Source organism: Rana temporaria, chromosome 1, assembly GCF_905171775.1.
Source record: "Rana temporaria chromosome 1, aRanTem1.1, whole genome shotgun sequence".
NCBI classification, from domain to species: domain Eukaryota; kingdom Metazoa; phylum Chordata; class Amphibia; order Anura; family Ranidae; genus Rana; species Rana temporaria.
In genome coordinates, this window is record NC_053489.1 from 162,833,041 (window position 1) to 162,852,457 (window position 19,417).

General features: G+C 40.9%; 1 protein-coding gene across 1 annotated transcript in view; it reads right to left on the reverse strand.

Moving 5' to 3' along the window:
* The window catches only part of OSBP2 (oxysterol binding protein 2), a 350,477-nt gene that overhangs the window by 106,737 nt on the left and 224,323 nt on the right, over positions 1-19,417 (reverse strand). Inside the window, exon 4 of the mRNA XM_040345226.1 lies at positions 15,685-15,883. Coding sequence (XP_040201160.1) covers positions 15,685-15,883 — 199 coding nt within the window. The remainder of the gene's footprint in view (positions 1-15,684; positions 15,884-19,417) is intronic.

Sequence of the window (19,417 nt, forward strand, 5' to 3'; positions counted from 1 at the left end):
AACAACCATGGTGCCGGGATGATTGAAGCGCTAACACCAGTCATTGTCTGGGAAAAATCGCTTACCCCCGCGCGTCGCCCCCCCTTTAATGGGGGGGGCGGCATTGAAGGACCCGGCCTTGGGGCGGCAAAGGGAGTAAATCCGGGCCTGCTCATGATCGCTTTGAAAGTGGTATTTTTTTTCGTCCGATTTTATGATCATGTGTACGGGCCCCAAGTCCACCTAAAAGTAATATTTTGATTCTTGTAGAACCTGGTAAGATTAGTCAACCCCTAATTTTGTATACCTCTTTAAATAAGTGAATATGAAACAGGGAGCGTAAATCAAATTGTAACAGCCCTGGCAAATTCAATCACATGCAAAACCCCTTAGAAACATAAGATACTGTTGGGTAATTTAACTCTCCGACATCTATCATAAACTGGAATATAAAAGTCTTAGGACATACCCCATGAACACAATTGGCACTGACACCTAATAAATGAGAGTGTGAATTTCATTGGCTGAGCTAACCAGGTAGACATGTGATGAAGGACCTCCTCCAACTTTTTGAAGAAGAGTTCTGCTAGTTATGTATATTAGCTGCAATACACAGCCACAATAGAATTTCAGAGAAACATTATTACATTTCTGAGGAAAAAAAATATGACAGGGTCCTCGTTTCTAACTTTTAGGCATGTGGAAGTATACGACAAAAAAACAAACAGGGCCCTTGTAGGGCCACTATTTCTCAATATGTCTTAGCTGACCATGTCTGATATGGGAATATAGCTCTAGATATAACATAATAAATTATGTGATCCCAATATTTTGTTCTTTGTTAACTGTGCTTTAAATTATCAGTTGGTAGAGAAAGGACACAACCTCTAAAGCCTCTCACACACAGTCGGATTTTCCGACGAGAATTGTGTGATGACAGGCTGTTGGCGTAAAATCCAACCGTTTGTATGCTTCATCGGACAATTGTTGTCGGATTTTTCGCAGACAAATGTTGGATGGCAGGCTTTAAAATTTTCCGCGGTCAACGGTCTGTTGTCGGGTTTTCCAAGCATGTGTACACAAGTCCGTCGGATAAAAGTCCAAAAGTACAAACACGCATGCTCAGAATCAATGCTCCCCAAACACAACATTAGCAGAAGGTGCCCAAAGAGTGGCGCTCAAGAGCTGAAAAACCACGTAGTACGTCACTACGTTCCGGTTTGTTGGCTGACAATTGTGTGCCATTTGTATGCAAGCCAAAATCCACGCACTTGCCCTTCGGACAAAAGTCTGAGGCTTTGTCTGCGGAAAATCCGATCGTGTGTACGGGGCTTTAGACTCTGGACTGTAATCCAACTGCTTTTCAATTGCAAGGAAAAAAGATTGAAAGGTTAGGGTTTGTGTAAATGCCTACATATAGTAGTTACGCAGTCTGCATGTGCACTTGGCTGCTTTTGTAAACTCCGTAAGACTTCTCTTAAAGCCCCGTACACACAGTCGGACCTTTGTCCGACCAAAATCACATCGGAATTCTGACGGTATTCCATCGGAGTAAAAGAGAACATGTTCTCTATCTAAACTCAGACGGAATTCATCAGAATTTCTGATGCAAATAATCCAATATGTGTGTATGCAATAATGACCATACACACGGTCAGAAAAAGTCCGTCTGACTTGTGTGTACGGGGCATAACAAAACAGTCAAGTGCATAAACATACTGTAGGATTATCACTCCAAAAAGATAAAATGATAACATGGTTAAAGAGGATGTCCGGAAAAAAAATATTAAAAGCCAGCAGCTACAAATACTGCAGCTGCTGACTTTTAATATCGGCACACTTACCCGTCCTGGAGTCCAGCGCCATCTGCAGCAGAGGATGAGCAATCGCTCGTCACTCTGCTGCCCCACCCCGCCATCCTCGGTGAGGGAACCAGGAAGTGAAGCGCTCCGGCTTCACTGCCCGGTTCCCTACGGCGCATGCGCGAGTTGCGCTGCGCCTGCTGATTGGCTCCTGCTGTGCTCTGGGAGCCGAGTGTTCCCAGAGCACAACGGAGGGGGAGGACGGGAGGTGACGTCCTGCCTGCAGTCTGCCCGAGACTGTGGCCGGAAGTGGGTGCAAATACCTGTCTTTAGACAGGTATCTGCACCCCCCTCCCCCTGAAAGGTGTCAAATGTGACACCGGAGGGGGGAGGGTTCCGATTAGCAGGAGTTCCACTTTAGGGTGGAGTTCCGCTTTAAATTCACTGTGTGTTATCGTAGCTCCATGCATATTTTGGTCTATTTTGGCATATTTTTTTAAAACCAATTTGTGCTGCACAAAGTGGTAACAGCCAAGTTATGAAATTGATGTCGAATACTTTTTTTTTAATGATTTTTACCATTATCCCCTACAGGGTCAGTATTCACATATTCTTAACAAGCAGAAAAAGAGAAATCCCTAACTGACCTCTCTAGCTAAAGATGCTGTGAAGCAATTCATCCTCTACGTTTAAAAGCACTTAAAGGATAAGTTCACTTTTGGGAACATGTTACATGTTCTACACGTTTTTAGAGTGGAACATGTCCCCGCTCCTCTAGCTGCCCCCCCAACCCTGTGACAGTGAGCCAGGGATCCTCTCCCCACACCCACTGTCACAATTTGAAAACAGCGCGACTGTGTGAGGAGAGTTCTGTGCCTATCGGGGGTACTGGTTGATGGCTACATTGACAGTCTGCAGGAGGCTGACAACGCCTCTGCTATCTACTGATCGCAAGTGTGATGCTTTACAGGCTCCTAAGGAAAAAAAATAGTAAATACAATTTTTTTGCAGGTAGAAAAATGTGTATTTATTATTTTTTATCCTTTAACCACTTGCCGGCTGCGCTATAGCAGGGATGGCTAGTTTTGGGAGGGCACCAATATGACAACCTCCTGTGATTGTGCCTGCTGCGGGCTGCCAATAAGTGCCCACCAATGCTGTCAATAAGTGCCCACCAGTGCCTCCTCATCAGTGTTCCCTACCAGTTTCACCTATCAGTGCCACCTATCAGTGCCGCATCATCAGTGCCCACCAGTGCTGCCTATCAGTCAAGGAGATAAATGACATGTTTGCAAAATTTAATAACTATGAAAAAGTTTTGTTTTCTTACAATTTTTGGTCTTTTTTAGTTTGTTTAGCAAAAAAAAAAAAAAAAAAAAACAGTGGTTATTAAATACCACCAAAAGAAAGCAAAATTTGTGTGAAAGGAATGATAAAATGGTTTGATTGGGTACAGTGTTGCATGACCGTGCAATTGTCATTCAAATTGTGACAGTGCTGAAAGCTGAAAACTGGCCTGAGCAGGAAGGGGGTAGAAGTGCACAGTAGACAAGTGGTTAAATCATTACCTCTCAGCAGCTCCGTTTATCCTGTGCCCCTCTCCCAGAGCACCTGCTTTGTGTTTAAATTAGAGATTGAAAGGTTGCTGAGCCACTGCTGGGGGTAGAGCCGCTAAGAGAATAAGTTCAACAACTTCACTGCTTCTGGTGTAAACTTTCAGGATGAATTGCTCCACAGTAACTTTAGCTACATAAGTGAATTGGGGATGGTTGTAAAGCTCATGTTAATAATATATAAATCATAGGCGTGCGCACAGGGTGTGCCAGGTGTGCCTGGGTACACCCTAATCATCCCATGTGCCACACATTCCCCCTATTTAACCACTTCCTGAAGGCCGTACGACTTTGTACTGCCGCAATGTGGTTCTAAATCTCTGGGTCGCTGTCTTTTTACGGGCTCCGCGCCTCCGGGCCACTGGGGGGCGCGCGAGCCTGCCGCATCATTGAGATGCCGATGCGCGTGCCTGGTGGCCGCGATGTCCGCCAGGCACCCGCGATCGGCAGTTACAGAGACAAGGACCTGTGTGTGTAAACACACAGATCCACGTCCTGTCAGAGAGAGAGGATACCGATCTGTGTCCCTTGTACATAGGGACACAGATTGGTCACCTCCCCCAGTCAGTCCCCTTCCCCCACAGTTATAAACACTACGCAGGGTACACATTTAACCCCTCTCTCACCGCCTAATGTTAACCCCTTCAATGTCAGTAACATTTATACAGTAATTAGTGCATATTTATAGCACTGATCGCAGTATAAATGTGAATGGTGCCAAAAATGTGTCAAAAGTGTCCGATGTGTCCGCCATAATGTCGCAGTCCCAATAAAAAATCGCTGATCACCGCCATTACTAGTAAAAAAAATAAATAAAAATAAATAATAATTCTGTCCCCTATTTTGTAGGCGCTATAACTTTTGCGCAAACCAGTCGCTTATTGCGATTTTTTTTTTTTTTGTTTTTACCAAAAATATGTAGAATATGTATCGGCCTAGACTGAGAAAATGTTTTTTTTTTTTTTTTTTTTATTGGGCTATTTATTATAGCAACCAACAAGTAAAAAATATTATTATTTTTTTCAAAATTGTCGCTCTTTTTTTGTTTATAGCGCAAAAAATAAAAACCGCAGAGGTGATCAAATACCACCAAAAGAAAGCTCTATTTGTGGGAAAAAAAAGGACGTCAATTTTGTTTGGGAGCCACGTCGCATGGCCGTGCAATTATCAGTTAAAGCGACGCAGTGGCGAAAGCTGAAATTTCGCCTGGGCAGGATGGGGGTATATGTGCCCAGTAAGCAAGTGGTTAAACTGCAAAATAATAAGTAAATATTGGTTTTAAATATCCTAGGATGAAGCCAGGAGAGTTGAAAAGAGTCAGACGCTGCTACTTCCACATGACCCAATACTTATGTTCACTCTCACCCAGACTCCATGTCACCTAGGAATATTATAACACTTCCATGTGGAATTTCTACACATGACTCTCAGAAGGCACAGACATAACACCAAGGCTATTTTCGGTCCCATCATACAACATATCTCTAAATCGTTGCACCACATCTATAATTAACAGTGTCACGTATTCAGATTTACAAGATTACGGTCCCATAATGGCAAGCAAATTATAAGTGCATTACAGTTTTGATTTTAAACAGCTGCTGAAAATGTTATGGGCTCTAAAGCCCAAATCCAGGAAGTCCTTTTTTCTTCCGGATGTTATCACTATCTGTGTCCCTGTTAGGAAGATTTCACCTACTTCCTGTCCTGGTGACTGGAAGTGAGGGGAAATCTGTAATGGATAAAAAGAGAAATAAATGCACTTTTTATAAGAGCGTAGAAAGGTTTGAAACATCTGAAGTTTTCCTTTATTGATAACTGTTCCCACTATACAGTATATTTTGCTGGTGTCCTCAGAAAAGGAACAATAAAAAAATCTCACAGTATTGAAGACCTGGAAAATAAGCCTTTAATTGTATGTATTTAAAAATCTCACAGTATTGAAGACCTGGAAAATAAGCCTTTAATTGTATGTATTTAAAAATCTCACAGTATTGAAAACCTGGATAAGCCTTTTTTGTTTTTTTTTAATTAATTAAATCTTTTGAGTAGAGTTGGGCTTTTTAAGTTCACATGCGTATTTTACTGTGGTCATATATTATTTTTACTTTCCTAATAAAAATGTCCCACCCTGCTTTATCCCTATCGGAATGCTGTTTTGTTGTACAAAATCTAAAAAAACAATGGCATTGTTTCATACAGTTTTGATTTCGAGATACGTGGCTCCATATGAAAAAGGCCACTTAGCGATCACTTTAAATTCGGTGTTCAATGTAATAAATTATAATGGATGAACTGAGTTCTACCTAAAATCACATTAGCCTGCATACTAAATACACATACACAGGAAACTCACCCATTATCGGTAGTCCCGCTCAGAAACTCAGCACTGCAGATTCAAATATTATTTGTGCCAGCAGATAATCCGAGAAGAATTAAAAACCATGTCAGCTGGAAAGCTCAGACCCACAAAATTCAGTCACAGCTTCCCAGTAAAAAGCAACTTTACTCACTGGTTTAGGATGCAAAGTACTGAGGGTCATTTTTAGTCCTGGTTTCGGAGTTTAAAAATAATATCAGCAGCTATTTTTGCACATTGCGTCCATTCCAAAATAGTTAGGAATTTTGGTGCCGAGTAACTGCTACAATGTAAATCTTAAAGTACATTTGGTACTTTCAAAATATATCTCAACCTGGCTAGAAGAAAAAAAATGCAGCCATTCAGAGATTTCCACATTTATGTTCGGATGATGGATGCCTTAAAGTATAACTAAAGGCAAAACTTTAAACTTAAAACTTTTTTGGATAGAGTAGAGAAAGATTAGAACCCTCTCAGTCTTTATTGCTGTCTGTGTCCCCATTAAAGAGATTCACTCTCTCTATTTGTCCTGCTTACCGTTATCATTCAAAGTGAAAGTAAAAGAAAATCACAAATTTTGGGTTGTCACCTGAAGAGTAATAGAAGGAAAATGTTCCAATGGGGACACTAGTTCTGGTGATCTGGGGGTCCCCAATGAATTCCCTTAATTTGCAGGGATTTCCTCTCACCAAGATAGGACTGCCACTTTTTCTTGAAGCCAAACCCGAACACTTTAGCGGCGCACAATAATTTTTTTTTTAAAATATACACTATAGGATTGTAACATACCTGGGACACCTTTGGGTGCTCCAAAGAGAATAGTAATACTGTGCACATAGTGCCTGCTCACTCTCCTATCATGCCCTGTTCTGAGCCACATTCCTGTCTGACACATGATTCAAAATGCAAATTGTCCGGGTGAATCCTGAACAGGTGGCAAACCTACTATGGGACAGGAAGTGAAGGGAATATAACCCTCCTTTGCTCTATCCAAAATGAAAACAAATCGCCTATAGTTCTACTTTAACCACTTAAGGATCGAGCCTCTTTATGACGCTTCTTGTTTCTTTTTTTTTTGCTAGAAAATTACTTAGAACCCCCAAACATTATGGCCCGGATTCAGATAGAATTGTCTATCTATGGGCGGGCGTAATGTATCGCAGATACGTTATGCCGCCGTAAGTTAGGGCGCAAGTACCGTATTCAGAAAGGACTTGCGCCCTAAGTTACGGCGGCGTAACGTATGTGCTCCGGTGTAAGCCCACCTAATTCAAATCTGGATGATGTGGGCGTGTTTTATTTAAATTTCAGGTGACCCCGCGTATTTTACGTTTTTTACGAACGGCGCATGCGCCGTTCAGGAAAAAATCCCAGTGCGCATGCTCGAAATTACGCCGCAAATCGTCATTGCTTTAGACGTGAACGTAACATACGTACAGCCCTATTCGCGAACGACTTACGCAAACGACGTAAAATTTCCAAAACTCGACGCGGGAACGACGTCCATACTTAACATAGGATACCCCTCATATAGCAGGGGTAACTTTACGCTGGAAAAAGCCGAACGTAAACGACGTAAAAAAATTCGCTGGGTCGGACGTACGTTTCTGAATCGGCGTATCTACCTAATTAGCATATTCCTTGCGTAAATATACGGAAGCGCCACCTAGCGGCCAGCGTAAATATGCAGCCTAAGATACGATGGTGTAAGACACTTACGCCGGTCGGATCTTAGGGAAATCTATGCGTAAATGTTTCTATGAATCAGTCACATAGATACGACGCCGCACACTCAGAGATACGACGGCATATCCGGAGATATGCCGTCGTATCTCCTTTCTGAATCCGGGCCCATATATCTATCTATCTATCTATCTATCTATCTATCTATCTATCTATCTATCTATCTATCTATCTATCTATATATCTATATATATATATATATATATCTATATATAATTTTCAGACATCCTATAATGGCGATCATTGCAATACTTTATTTCACAACGTATTTGCGCAGCGGTCTCACAAGCTCAATTTATGTGGGGAAAAAAAATGCACTTTTTTGAGTTAAAAATTAAGACAACAGTAAAGTTAGCCCAAGTTATGCCAAGTAAATTGATACCCAACATGTCACGCCTTTATGCGTGACATTTATAAGCAAACAAATTGCGCCCGCTTGTGGAATGGCGACAAACTTTGGCACTTAAAAATCTCCATGGGCAAAGTAAAAATAATTTCTACAGGTTACCAGTTTTGAGTTACAGAGGAGGTCTAGGGATAGAATTATTACTCACGCTCGAATGATCGCGGCGATACCTCACACGTGTTGTTTGAACACTGTGTTCCTATGCCGGCGTGACTTACGCATGCGTTTGCTTCTGCGCACAAGCTTGGTGGGATGGGGCGTTTTTTTTTATTACTATTTATTTTACCTTTTTATTTTTTTACACTGTCCTTTAAAAAAAATGGTGTCACTTTTATTCCTATTACAATGATTGTTAACATCCCTCGTAATAGAAAAAAAGCATGACAGGACCTCTTAAATATAAGATCTGGGGTCAAAAAGACCTCAGATCTCAAATTAACACTAAAATGCAATAAAAATAAAAATAAATGTCATACAAAAAAAATCCCCTTTAAGAGCATTGGGCAGAAGTGACGTTTGATGTCGCTTCTGCCCTCCAATGCTATGGAGTCGAGCAGGTGCCATCTTTCCCTCACTCAGCATCCAGGCAGTGAGGGGAGCGGTTGCAATCGTCTCCGCCACTACCAATGGCTCTGGTAAACGGCGGAGATGACCGAAGCGTGGCGGGATGGGGGGGGGCCTCTCCAGCCCCCAATAAAAGTGATCTTGCCGCGAATCTGCTGCAGAGACCACTTTTATCTTAAAGAGAAATGTACGCCGTTCCTGAAAATACCAAGGTTACGGCAGCTAGCTGCTGCCATAACAAAGGTATTTAGCATCAAGGTACCGACGTACGGAAATTTCCTTCCTGCAACAGTGCTGACAGTGGTCTTCCCCTGTCAGCACTGTTGCAGGAAAAAAATTTGCACTGTGTATGGCCGGCCTTAGGACAGACTCAATCTGACTTTGTTCAAAAAGCCTTGCAGACAGCCATAAAACGTTCTCTAAAAGGCAAAATATTCCAGCAATGGTGGAAGTCATTAAGGGAACGCGTGTAGAGAGATTTGACAGAGGAGGAGAAGGCAATGAGAAGTGGAGCACCAGCTCCTCAATAGAAGCCCCACATCTATAAGAATCATTTTTCTTCTCTCCACCAATTAATAATAGACAACACTAGAGATTGGAGTACGTTTTTGGAGCTGTTCTATCGTGCCTGCATTGACCCCTTTTCCATCTGTTGGAAGCAGGGGGGATACCCTCTGAGCTCCGGTTAGTTCCATCCATCCAGGGTCCTCAGCTGAGGACTGTCGGGTACTACGGCCAAGTTTCGTGGTTCCAACCATCCACAGTCGCCAGACAAGTTGAGCGGATTCTTTTTGGGATCCCCTATGCCTGCATGATCTGCTGTCGCTGACAGGTAGATCCATTCGTTCTGGTAAGCGTATTTCATCTATTTTCATTTAGTTGGAAAAAAAATTCCCATGATGATCCATGTGGCTACATCGTCTTCACCTTCACTTCACATTTTACATTGATGGATATTATTATTTGTATTATATTTCCTTTTTTGTGTGGACTTATTAACACATTCACTTTAATTGCTTGGTTATTTTGTTAACATTTTTGTTCACTGTTTTACACCCAGTGATCATATTCACTCAGTGAGATATTGAGTTTTCTCCTTAACCACCAGCGCTACATTTATATTTTTATCACTTTTGAATCTTTGTCACATTGTTGTGTAGCAGCTCCCCCTTTTTTCTAGTTTTTTAGATAAGCGCAATATTTACCTGTTTTATACGTTATAAAACTGTATTTATATATGGTTTTGGTTAAAATTATTTTTCTTTTATCAGAACAAGTAGATTGGGACCCGATTTAGTTCCTTGGACAAGCAGTTTTAAAAAAAAAAGTCTACACCCCTGTCAATGGGTGGGGAAAGGGTAGAGACATAGGGCCAGATTCACGTAGATCAGCGGATCTTTAGATCCGCGTGATCTATCTGATTTAAGATACCCTCCCGCAAGTTTGAGAGGCAAGTGGGTAATTCACAAACCACTTACCTCCAAACTTGCGTCGGCGTATCGCAAATCCCCCAGCGGAATTCAGATTCCTCGGCTAGGGGGAGTGTGCTATTTAAATCAGGCGCGTCCCTGCGCCGATTTAAATGAGCATGCGCAGGTCATGAATTTACCCGGCGTGCATTGCTCCCACTGACGTCACTAGGACGTCAGTGGTTTCGACGCTTACGTAAACGACGTCCATCCGTATTACAGAACGATTTACGCAAACGACGTAAAAAAATTCAAAAGCGACGCGGGAACGACGGCTATACTTAACATTGGCTGCTCCGCAAATAGAAGCGTGGGTAAGTATACGCCGGGAAAGCCGCTACGGAAACGTCGTAACACTGCGTCGGGTCCGCGTACGTTCGTGAATTCGCGTATCTCGCTGATTTACATATTATTCAACGTAAATCAGCGGGAACGCTCCCCCGCGCCATTTTTAAATTACAAATAAGATCCGACGGTGTAACACAGTTATACCTGTCGGATCTTAGCCATATCTATGCGTAACTGATTCTATGAATCAGGCGCATAGATAAGACCAGTGTAAGTCAGAGATACAACGGCGTATCAGGAGATACACCGTCATATCTCTTTGTGAATCTGGCCCATAGATTCAGACAGCATAGAGATGGTATTGGAAGCTGTGGGAGTTTATCAATTAACCAAAGCAGGAGGTGTAGATAAAAAAGAGAAGGGGCCAGAGGACAGAACCTTGGGGGACTCTTACGGAATATAATGTATATATGTGTGTCTTTTGTCTACAGCTAGAAGAAAATGTATTATTCTGGTCATTGTTTGCATCATGTTATTTATATTTTAACGAGCTATCCTGCAGTATGTGTATTGATAATATATTCCTTTTCCCAGGGAAAAAGATAACTGATTTGTTATTAATATATGCTTGCAGAATGACTGGCTGGAGGAATTTTTTGTAAAATGTTTATCTTTATTACGACAAGACTTCCATTAAAATACAATACAATAACCTATACAGTTATGCAAATAAATGCACAGCCAACCCAAGAGCCACCCCTGGGCACTTCCCTCTTAATGCAGCAGATCCCTGCAATTCTCTTATAAATAAATGATGAACAAGAGAAAACAAAAAAATAAACAAAAACAAATAATGTCCATTTTGTCTGGTAAATACTTTGCATTGGATATGTTAGAAGAGTGCGATTTCTATTACGTCCCTAACAAAGGTGGTCTTTGTGTGTTGTAGAAAGTATTTGTTTTCTTTTTTTATTAAAAAAATAAAATAATAATGATCACCTGATAGTATTCATGGGAAAATGAAGAGTTATGTCCCAGAAGCAACTACTGGTGCTTACTCATAGCTTATCAGCACAGAAAAAATTATGCCCAAATGGCATATGCCTTGATAATGAAGTTGGTTTCTGTGCTAGGCGGGCTATATATATATATAAAAACTTCAGGTGGGTTACCTCTCTCTTTAGGTGTTGGGTGATGGAGAAAATGTCAGGGTGGACTCCCAATCTTCCACCGAAATCAATACAAATATGTCCCCATGTCATTTGTATACATATATATATATATATATATATATATATATATATATAAAAATACACCAACATTTAGAACACAATAAAGGATCTATTGGTAAACAGCGCTGATGTTGGATAAGTGTCCAGCTTCACATCACTTTACCTGAGGGTAAAGACAAGCTCTGCATATGTTTCAGGGACTTTTTTTCAGATCCTCAGAGAGTTTTTTTGCCATGAGGTGCCATGTTGAACTTCCAGTGACCAGTATGAGAGAGTGAGAGTGATAACACCAAATTTAACACACCTGCTCCCCATTCACACCAGAGACCTTGTAACACTAACAAGTCACATGACACCGGGGAGGGAAAATTGCTAATTGGGCCCAATTTGGACATTTTCACTTAGGAGTATACTCACTTTTGTTGCCAGCGGTTTAGACATTAATGGCTGTGTGTTGAGTTATTTTGAGGGGACAGCAAATTTACACTGTTATACAAGCTGTATACTCACTACTTTACATTGTAGCAAAGTGTAATTTCTTCAGTGTTGTCACATGAAAAGATATAATAAAATATTTACAAAAATGGGAGGGGTGAACTCACTTTTGTGAGATACTGTTTTATATATACATATATATATATATATATATATATATATATATATATATATATTTATTTATTTCATGTTTCTATATTAAAATTTAAAGTGCTTTACTGTTTTTCAGTTTTCTTCAGACTCAGCCAATGACGACTTTTGACACACATTAACCTTCGGCTGCTGATGAGAAGTGACAGAATAAGTAGAGAAAGCACTGGCTTCACTTTGCTCTGGTGACAGCGTGAGTCATAACACACATTGTCAGTGTACATAATGTCAGCAGCAACCAGCAGCCAATCAGAGCAGTTTTAGACAGTAGACTGCAATCCAGTGAAGAACGATCTCGTGTTCTGGTTCTTGCCTTTTAATATATGATTTACCATCATAAATGTTAGGGCTGTAATGTCCTGCATAGAAGATATGCGCTTTTCTTTTCAGTTGTAAGAGTTCAGCTGAACCTGCATTACAGATGTACGGTTTTCCATGTCTGCATGAAGTTAACATTTTCTCCTAAGGCCCCATACACACGGGCGGATAATCCGCTGAAAACGGTCCGCTAGGCCGTACACACGACCGGATTTGTCTGCTGGAACTGATCCGCGGATAAATCCCAGCGGACAGATCCGGTCGTGTGTACGAGGCCTAAGGCTCGGTTCACATATATGAGGGTCCAGTTTCTGTGCAGAGTCTAGCGCGAGGGTCCAGTTTCAGTTTTGGTGCTTCAGGTGCAAATTTGACACTTAACCTGAACTGAAAAAATGCACAGGACCTTTTTAATTCGAACCACAACCAAACTGCATATATGTGAACTGACTCCATTAAAGGCTAGTCCGGTTTACATGTTATGCGAATCAGATACAGTGTGTGAACCGAGCCAGTTCATAAATACTCTGGGCTGTACTTCCAATAATTTGCTTTAATGGGCTACTTAGTTTTGCTACGACCACAAATCTGGGGCCAAGCAGTTTTGAACAATTTTTATAAAGCCAAAGTGCAGCCTAAATCACAAACAAGAATCAGAACAAGGGACATAACTTACAGAAAGTAGGATGTGTGTCTTGTGCTGATTCTTCTTCTGTTATTGAAAATCTTCATCCACCCTATGCCCCCCATCCCCCCACTGCCATACTCTTTTGGTGAGACAAGGGTTAAAGCAGTAGTAAACTCCACTTTTTTGACTTGTACCTACAGATAAGCCTATAATAACGCTTACCTGCTGGTGCAGTGAATGTCTCCTAAACTTGTGGTGTTTATGAGATATTCACGCTTGAAGCATAACTCCTGTGCGCAGGTGCAGGAGTGACATCATTGCGGCCCAGTTATTCAAACAGCCAAAAAGCACACGGAAAGAAGACCAGGTGAAGATAGAAGTGCCAACAATTTTAAGGCAAGTCTGTCATAATGTGCTAATATGCATTGCAAACTAGCATATTATGGCTTGAATCACCCAGGGGCCCACATTTTGTTTTTTAATTCAGGAGCTTGCTACTGCTTTAATATAACTAAGGGGTTGTCACATGCGTGCATCAAGAAAGCCTGACGATGCCTACACTTTCCTCCCAGTGGCAGCATTCATAGACGCTGTACTACAGCTTCTATGAATGGAACACGATTCATGAAGGGAGGGTGATGGACCTATTAACCACTTAAGACCCGGACCTTTAGGCATCTAAAGGACCCGGCCAGTTTTTGCGATTCGGCACTGCGTCGATTTAACTGACAATTGCGCGGTCGTGCGACGTGGTTTCCAAACACAATTGGCGTCCTTTTTTTCCCACAAATAGAGCTTTCTTTTGGTGGTATTTGATCACCTCTGCGGTTTTTATTTTTTGCGCTATAAACAAAAATAGAGCGACAATTTTGAAAAAAAATTCAATATTTTTTACTTTTTGCTATAATAAATATCCCCCAAAAATATATAAAAAAAATGTTTTTCCTCAGTTTAGGCCGATACGTATTCTTCTACCTGTTTTTGGTAAAAAAAATCACAATAAGCGTTTATCGGTTGGTTTGCGCAAAATTTATAGCGTTTACAAAATAGGGGATAGTTTTATTGCATTTTTTTTTATTAATTTTTTTTTTTTTACTACCAATGGCGGCGATCAGCGATTTTTTTCATGACTGCGACATAATGGCGGACATTTCGGACAATTTTGACACATTTTTGGGACCATTGTCATTTTAACAGCAAAAAATGCATTTTTAAATGCATTGTTTACTGTGAAAATGACAATTGCAGTTTGGGAGTTAACCACAAGGGGGCGCTGATGGGGTTATGTATGACCTCATCTGAGTTTCTAACTGTAGGGGGGTGTGGCTGTAGGTGTGACGTCATCGATTGTGATTCCCTATATAAGGGAACACACGATCGATGACGGTGCCACAGAGAAGAACGGGGAAGCTGTGTTTACACACAGCTCTCCCCGTTCTTTAGCTCCGGGGACCGATCGCGGGACTCCAGCGGCGATCGGGCCCGCGAGTCCCGCGGCCACGGAGCTTCAGACCGGGTCGCGTGCACGCGCCCGCGCCGCGCGCTACCCCGCGGCTGGGCTTAAAGGGCAACGTACAGGTACGTTGATGTGCCCAGCCGTGCCATTCTGCCGACGTATATCGGCGTGAAGGGGTCCTTAAGTGGTTAATCATCCACCCATCCTTCATTCATAGATCCTATTTCATTCATAGAAGCTGTAGTATGGCTTCTATGAATCTAGAAGAAGACTTGTGAGGTCTTTTCACAAAGCCTAGCATGTAAATCTTCACAGTGTATGCCTCATCTTTTAAGGTTTCTATAGAAAGAACTGTTTGTGTTGATCGCAACCAAGTTTTTTACCTTTAGAGAAGTTTGGGAAAATGAAACCCAAACCCAATAGTTATGGACCACAGGCAGTCTTTGTTGGAGACGTTTTGATAAACTTACAAAAGGAAAGGACCATGATGATGTATCATGTCAGCCAACTTCAATGTAGCCAAATGATTGTTATTTAATGTACAGCAGACTATACCACAATGTAGCAGTGTAGATTATATAACATACATACTACACAGTGTACATAGTAGAACTGAGTCATTTCAAATTTTTCAACATAGTGCACACCTTGAAAAGGTGTGGACTATGTAACGTACAGCACAGTGCAGACATTGGAAAGGTGTGAAGTAAATTACATAAACTATATTGGAGAAGTGTGTAGAGTAAAGAATGTACGGTATTCAACAGCATATGCAGTGCAAAAGTGTGGAGAACAAAAAAGTACTGTACAATGCATGTAGTCGTGGGATGTATAATAGAGTAGTGAATTGTGTAAATTCCAATATATGTTTTTGATTACAATATTTTAGTAACCCCAGGTGAGAAAGCGTCTCAAGGTAGTAACATTACTGAGTGATCTTTTTTCATATGGATAATATAGCACTGATGACTTTTTGAGATTTTCTACCGCAATCAATCTTACCAAATAAAGCAGCGTAATGGGCAATGTTAATGAACAGACCAATGACAACAACACACAAATCATGGGTACTATTGGAAGATCAGCAACAAATGATTTAGGATTGTTGGTTCGGTAGTGAACATCACTCTTGGCCTTAATGATTAAATTCAGTAATTTTTTTGCCTTTTACAGAAGGTGATTTACCTTTTACAGAGCTGGGGATTCCTGTAGTGTTGGAGGACAGGCCAGGTGCCCCTCTGCAAGCTCGTTCCAAGCTGTTGTGTTGCTTTGCTAGCTGCTCAATAGTCTCTTCCAGACGGACCCTTTGCTCACGTTCATACTGTAAAGCACGGTGCCATTTGCGACTGTGGGTATCTGCTAACTCCAAAAAGTCGCGACATGCCTGTAAGAGAATGAAACCCTCAGTCTTTATTTGGTCTGTACAAATGGAAAGAGTGGCCCTGTAATAAAAAAACCTTACTTTTGTAGATACCCCTTAAATGTTACAAAATAAAGTGTCTTAACAGGAAGAACAAGTACAAAGCACCAAGTTCCCAAAGCAAGGTTGTGCATTGTGTTAGAAGGAATATACAGTCACATTAGCATTTATCAGGGTGTTTTTTTAGCATGCAGTGCCTAGCAGTCTATCAGATTATAAGGACCTTTTCTCTATACATTTTTTATGTTGGAATACTGCCCTGCAGCCCAGTCTCCGAAGGTAGGGGATCATGCTCTGCTAAAGATTATGTTTTAAAGATTAAAGGTCTATGAGGTACACAATCAAATGCTGTAGCAAAACTACATAAACTACACAAACTACATCCACTGGACTTCCACCATCCAATTTTTCACTTACTTTCTCATAGAATGAGAATCTGTGACAAGAACAGACTTTCATAAGTCCATGCTGGTTGTCATTTATGATACATTAACATAGAGACACATTTTTTAAATGAGTCCCTTACTATTCTCTCAAATACCTTACATACTATTGATGTTAGGCTGACTGGTCTGTAATTTGCTGGTATACATATCGATCCCTTTTTGTAAATAGGTACCACATTTGCTCAACTTCAATAACTTGGTTCCATTCCAGTCAGTAATGTCCTTTAAAATAAATTGTGGCGTGGGCCATAAGTGAGCTAAGTTCCCTACGGAATTGCAGGTATAAGCCATCTGAACCTGGTGATTTGCTCACATTAGGTTTCTCTAGAGTCTTTTGTACCTGGTTTTCTGTCACCCACAGAGGTACCTCCATTAGTATTACTGTTACGACTATAAAACCCATATTTTTCATTTGTAAAAATTGAAGAGGAAAAAATGATTTAATGCATCTGCCTTTTTCTTGCCATTTGTGACAAATGTCCCATATTCATCTGTATTGGAGCCTATGTGTTCTTTCTTAACTTTTTTACTATTGATATCCTTGATATTTTGATTTATTTACTGATTTGACCTTTACATGTCTTGTTTTACACCTTGTAAATCTGGAATGCTGAGGGTGTTCCTTCTACTTTTTAAAGGCCTGTTTGTTCTCATTTATTTGTTATGTTTTAATGCTTGAATTTAGCCACCTAGGTTTTCATTTTGCTCTCTATGCTTGCTACCCAATAGAATACAATGACTAATGCCCAATACACTATTATTGAACTAAAACTAACAAACAGCTTGTGAAATCTAAACTACTGCACATTTGCTCCATGTCAGCATGTTAGTAGGTAGCAAAGCAAGGATCAAGATGACACAGCAGATTGTGCATCTTTAAAAGAAATCCAGAAGTGGCAGCTGCCTTATTTTTATCCTCATGAGTTCACTATAAGTATTGACTAGGGAAAAGCTGCAGAGAATCCTGCTCATGTGTGATTAGCATGTAGAAGAAAATTAAGCCAATAAGAAAAAAGTGTGGTCACAGCTTTAGTCAAGTGGGAGATTTCACCCTGAATTGTAAGCTCATTTCACTGTGGAATATAAAAACAGGAATCCCAGTTAGTCGGTTCTGGTGAGATTACTTACATTGTTTATCGGTAATTACAATGTGATTTTAATGTATAGGTGCGTTTCCGAATAAATTGTAATTATAAAATTCTATACCATAAAGTGCAAATGATTATATACACAATGTAAATCACAAATGCAAACAAAAAAGTGCTATTGCAAAGTATAAGAATAAATGTCAATATAGTTGTGGTCTATCTCTTTCAATGTCCTTGCAGTCTTCAATATGTTGCAAGGACCTTGTGGGCACTACAAGCACATTGCCCACATCAGGAAGGGGTTTAAGGGCCATAGTTTGTCTAAACATTATAGACTACACCACAATAGAGATCCCTCTTTTCCTATACTTGTTGGCATAGAAAGATATTGGAGAGGAAATCACTGTATCCGCGGAATCTCCGGATTGGAGACTCATTGGATATATTCACTCAAGACATACAGGAGGTTCTCAAATTAGCATATTGTGATAAAGTTCATTATTTTCTGTAATGTACTGATAAACATTAGACTTTCATATATGTTAGATTCATTACACACAACTGAAGTAGTTCAAGCCTTTTATTGTTTTAATATTGATGATTTTGGCATACAGCTCATGAAAACCCAAAATTCCTATCTCAAAGAAATAGCATATTTCATCCGACCAATAAAAGAAAAGTGTTTTTAATAAAAAAAAAAAGTCAACCTTCAAATAATTATGTTCAGTTATGCACTCAATACTTGGTCGGGAATCCTTTTGCAGAAACGACTGCTTCAATGCGGCGTGGCATGGAGGCAATCAGCTTGTGGCACTGCTGAGGTGTTATGGAGGCCCAGGATGCTTCAGTAGCGGCCTTAAGCTCATCCAGAGTGTTGGGTCTTGCGTTTCTCAACTTTCTCTTCCCAATATCCCACAGATTCTCTATGGGGTTCAGGTCAGGAGAGTTGGCAGGCCAATTGAGCAAAGTAATACCATGGTCAGTAAACCAGTGGTTTTGGCACTGTGAGCAGGTGCCAGGCCGTGCTGAAAAATAAAATCTTCATCTCCATAAAGCTTTTCAGCAGATGGAAGCATGAAGTGCTCCAAAATCTCCTGATAGCTAGCTGCATTCACCCTGCCCTTGATAAAACACAGCGGACCAACACCAGCACCTGACATGGCACCCCAGACCATCACTGACTGTGGGTACTTGACACTGGACTTCAGGCATTTTGGCATTTCCCTCTCCCCAGTCTTGCTCCAGACTCTGGCACCTTGATTACCGAATGACATGCAAAATTTGCTTTCATCCAAAAAAAGTACTTTGGACCACTGAGCAACAGTCCAGTGTTGCTTCTGTGTAGCCCAGGTCAGGCGCTTCTGCTGCTGTTTCTGGTTCAAAAGTGGCTTGACCTGGGGAATGCGGCACCTGTAGCCCATTTCCTGCACACGCCTGTACTCAGTGGCTCTGGATGTTTCTACTCCAGACTCAAGGTCTGGAATCGGTCCTTCTCCACAATCTTCCTCAGGGTCCGGTCACCTCTTCTCGTTGTGCAGCGTTTTCTGCCACACTTTTTCCTTCCCACAGACTTCCCACTGAGGTGCCTTGATACAGCACTCTGGGAACAGCCTATTCGTTCAGAAATTTCTTTCTGTGTCTTACCCTCTTGCTTGAGGGTGTCAATGATGGCCTTCTGGACAGCAGTCAGGTCAGCAGTCTTACCCATGATTGCGGTTTGGAGTAATGAACCAGGCTGGGAGTTTTTAAAAGCCTCAGGAATCTTTTGCAGGTGTTTAGAGTTAATTAGTTGATTCAGATGATTAGGTGAAGAGCTCGTTTAGAGAACCTTTTCATGATATGCTAATTTTTTGAGATATGAATTTTGGGTTTTCATGAGCTGTATGCCAAAATCCTCAATATTAGAAACAATAAAAAGGCTTGAACTACTTCAGTTGTGTGTAATGAATCTAAAATATATGAAA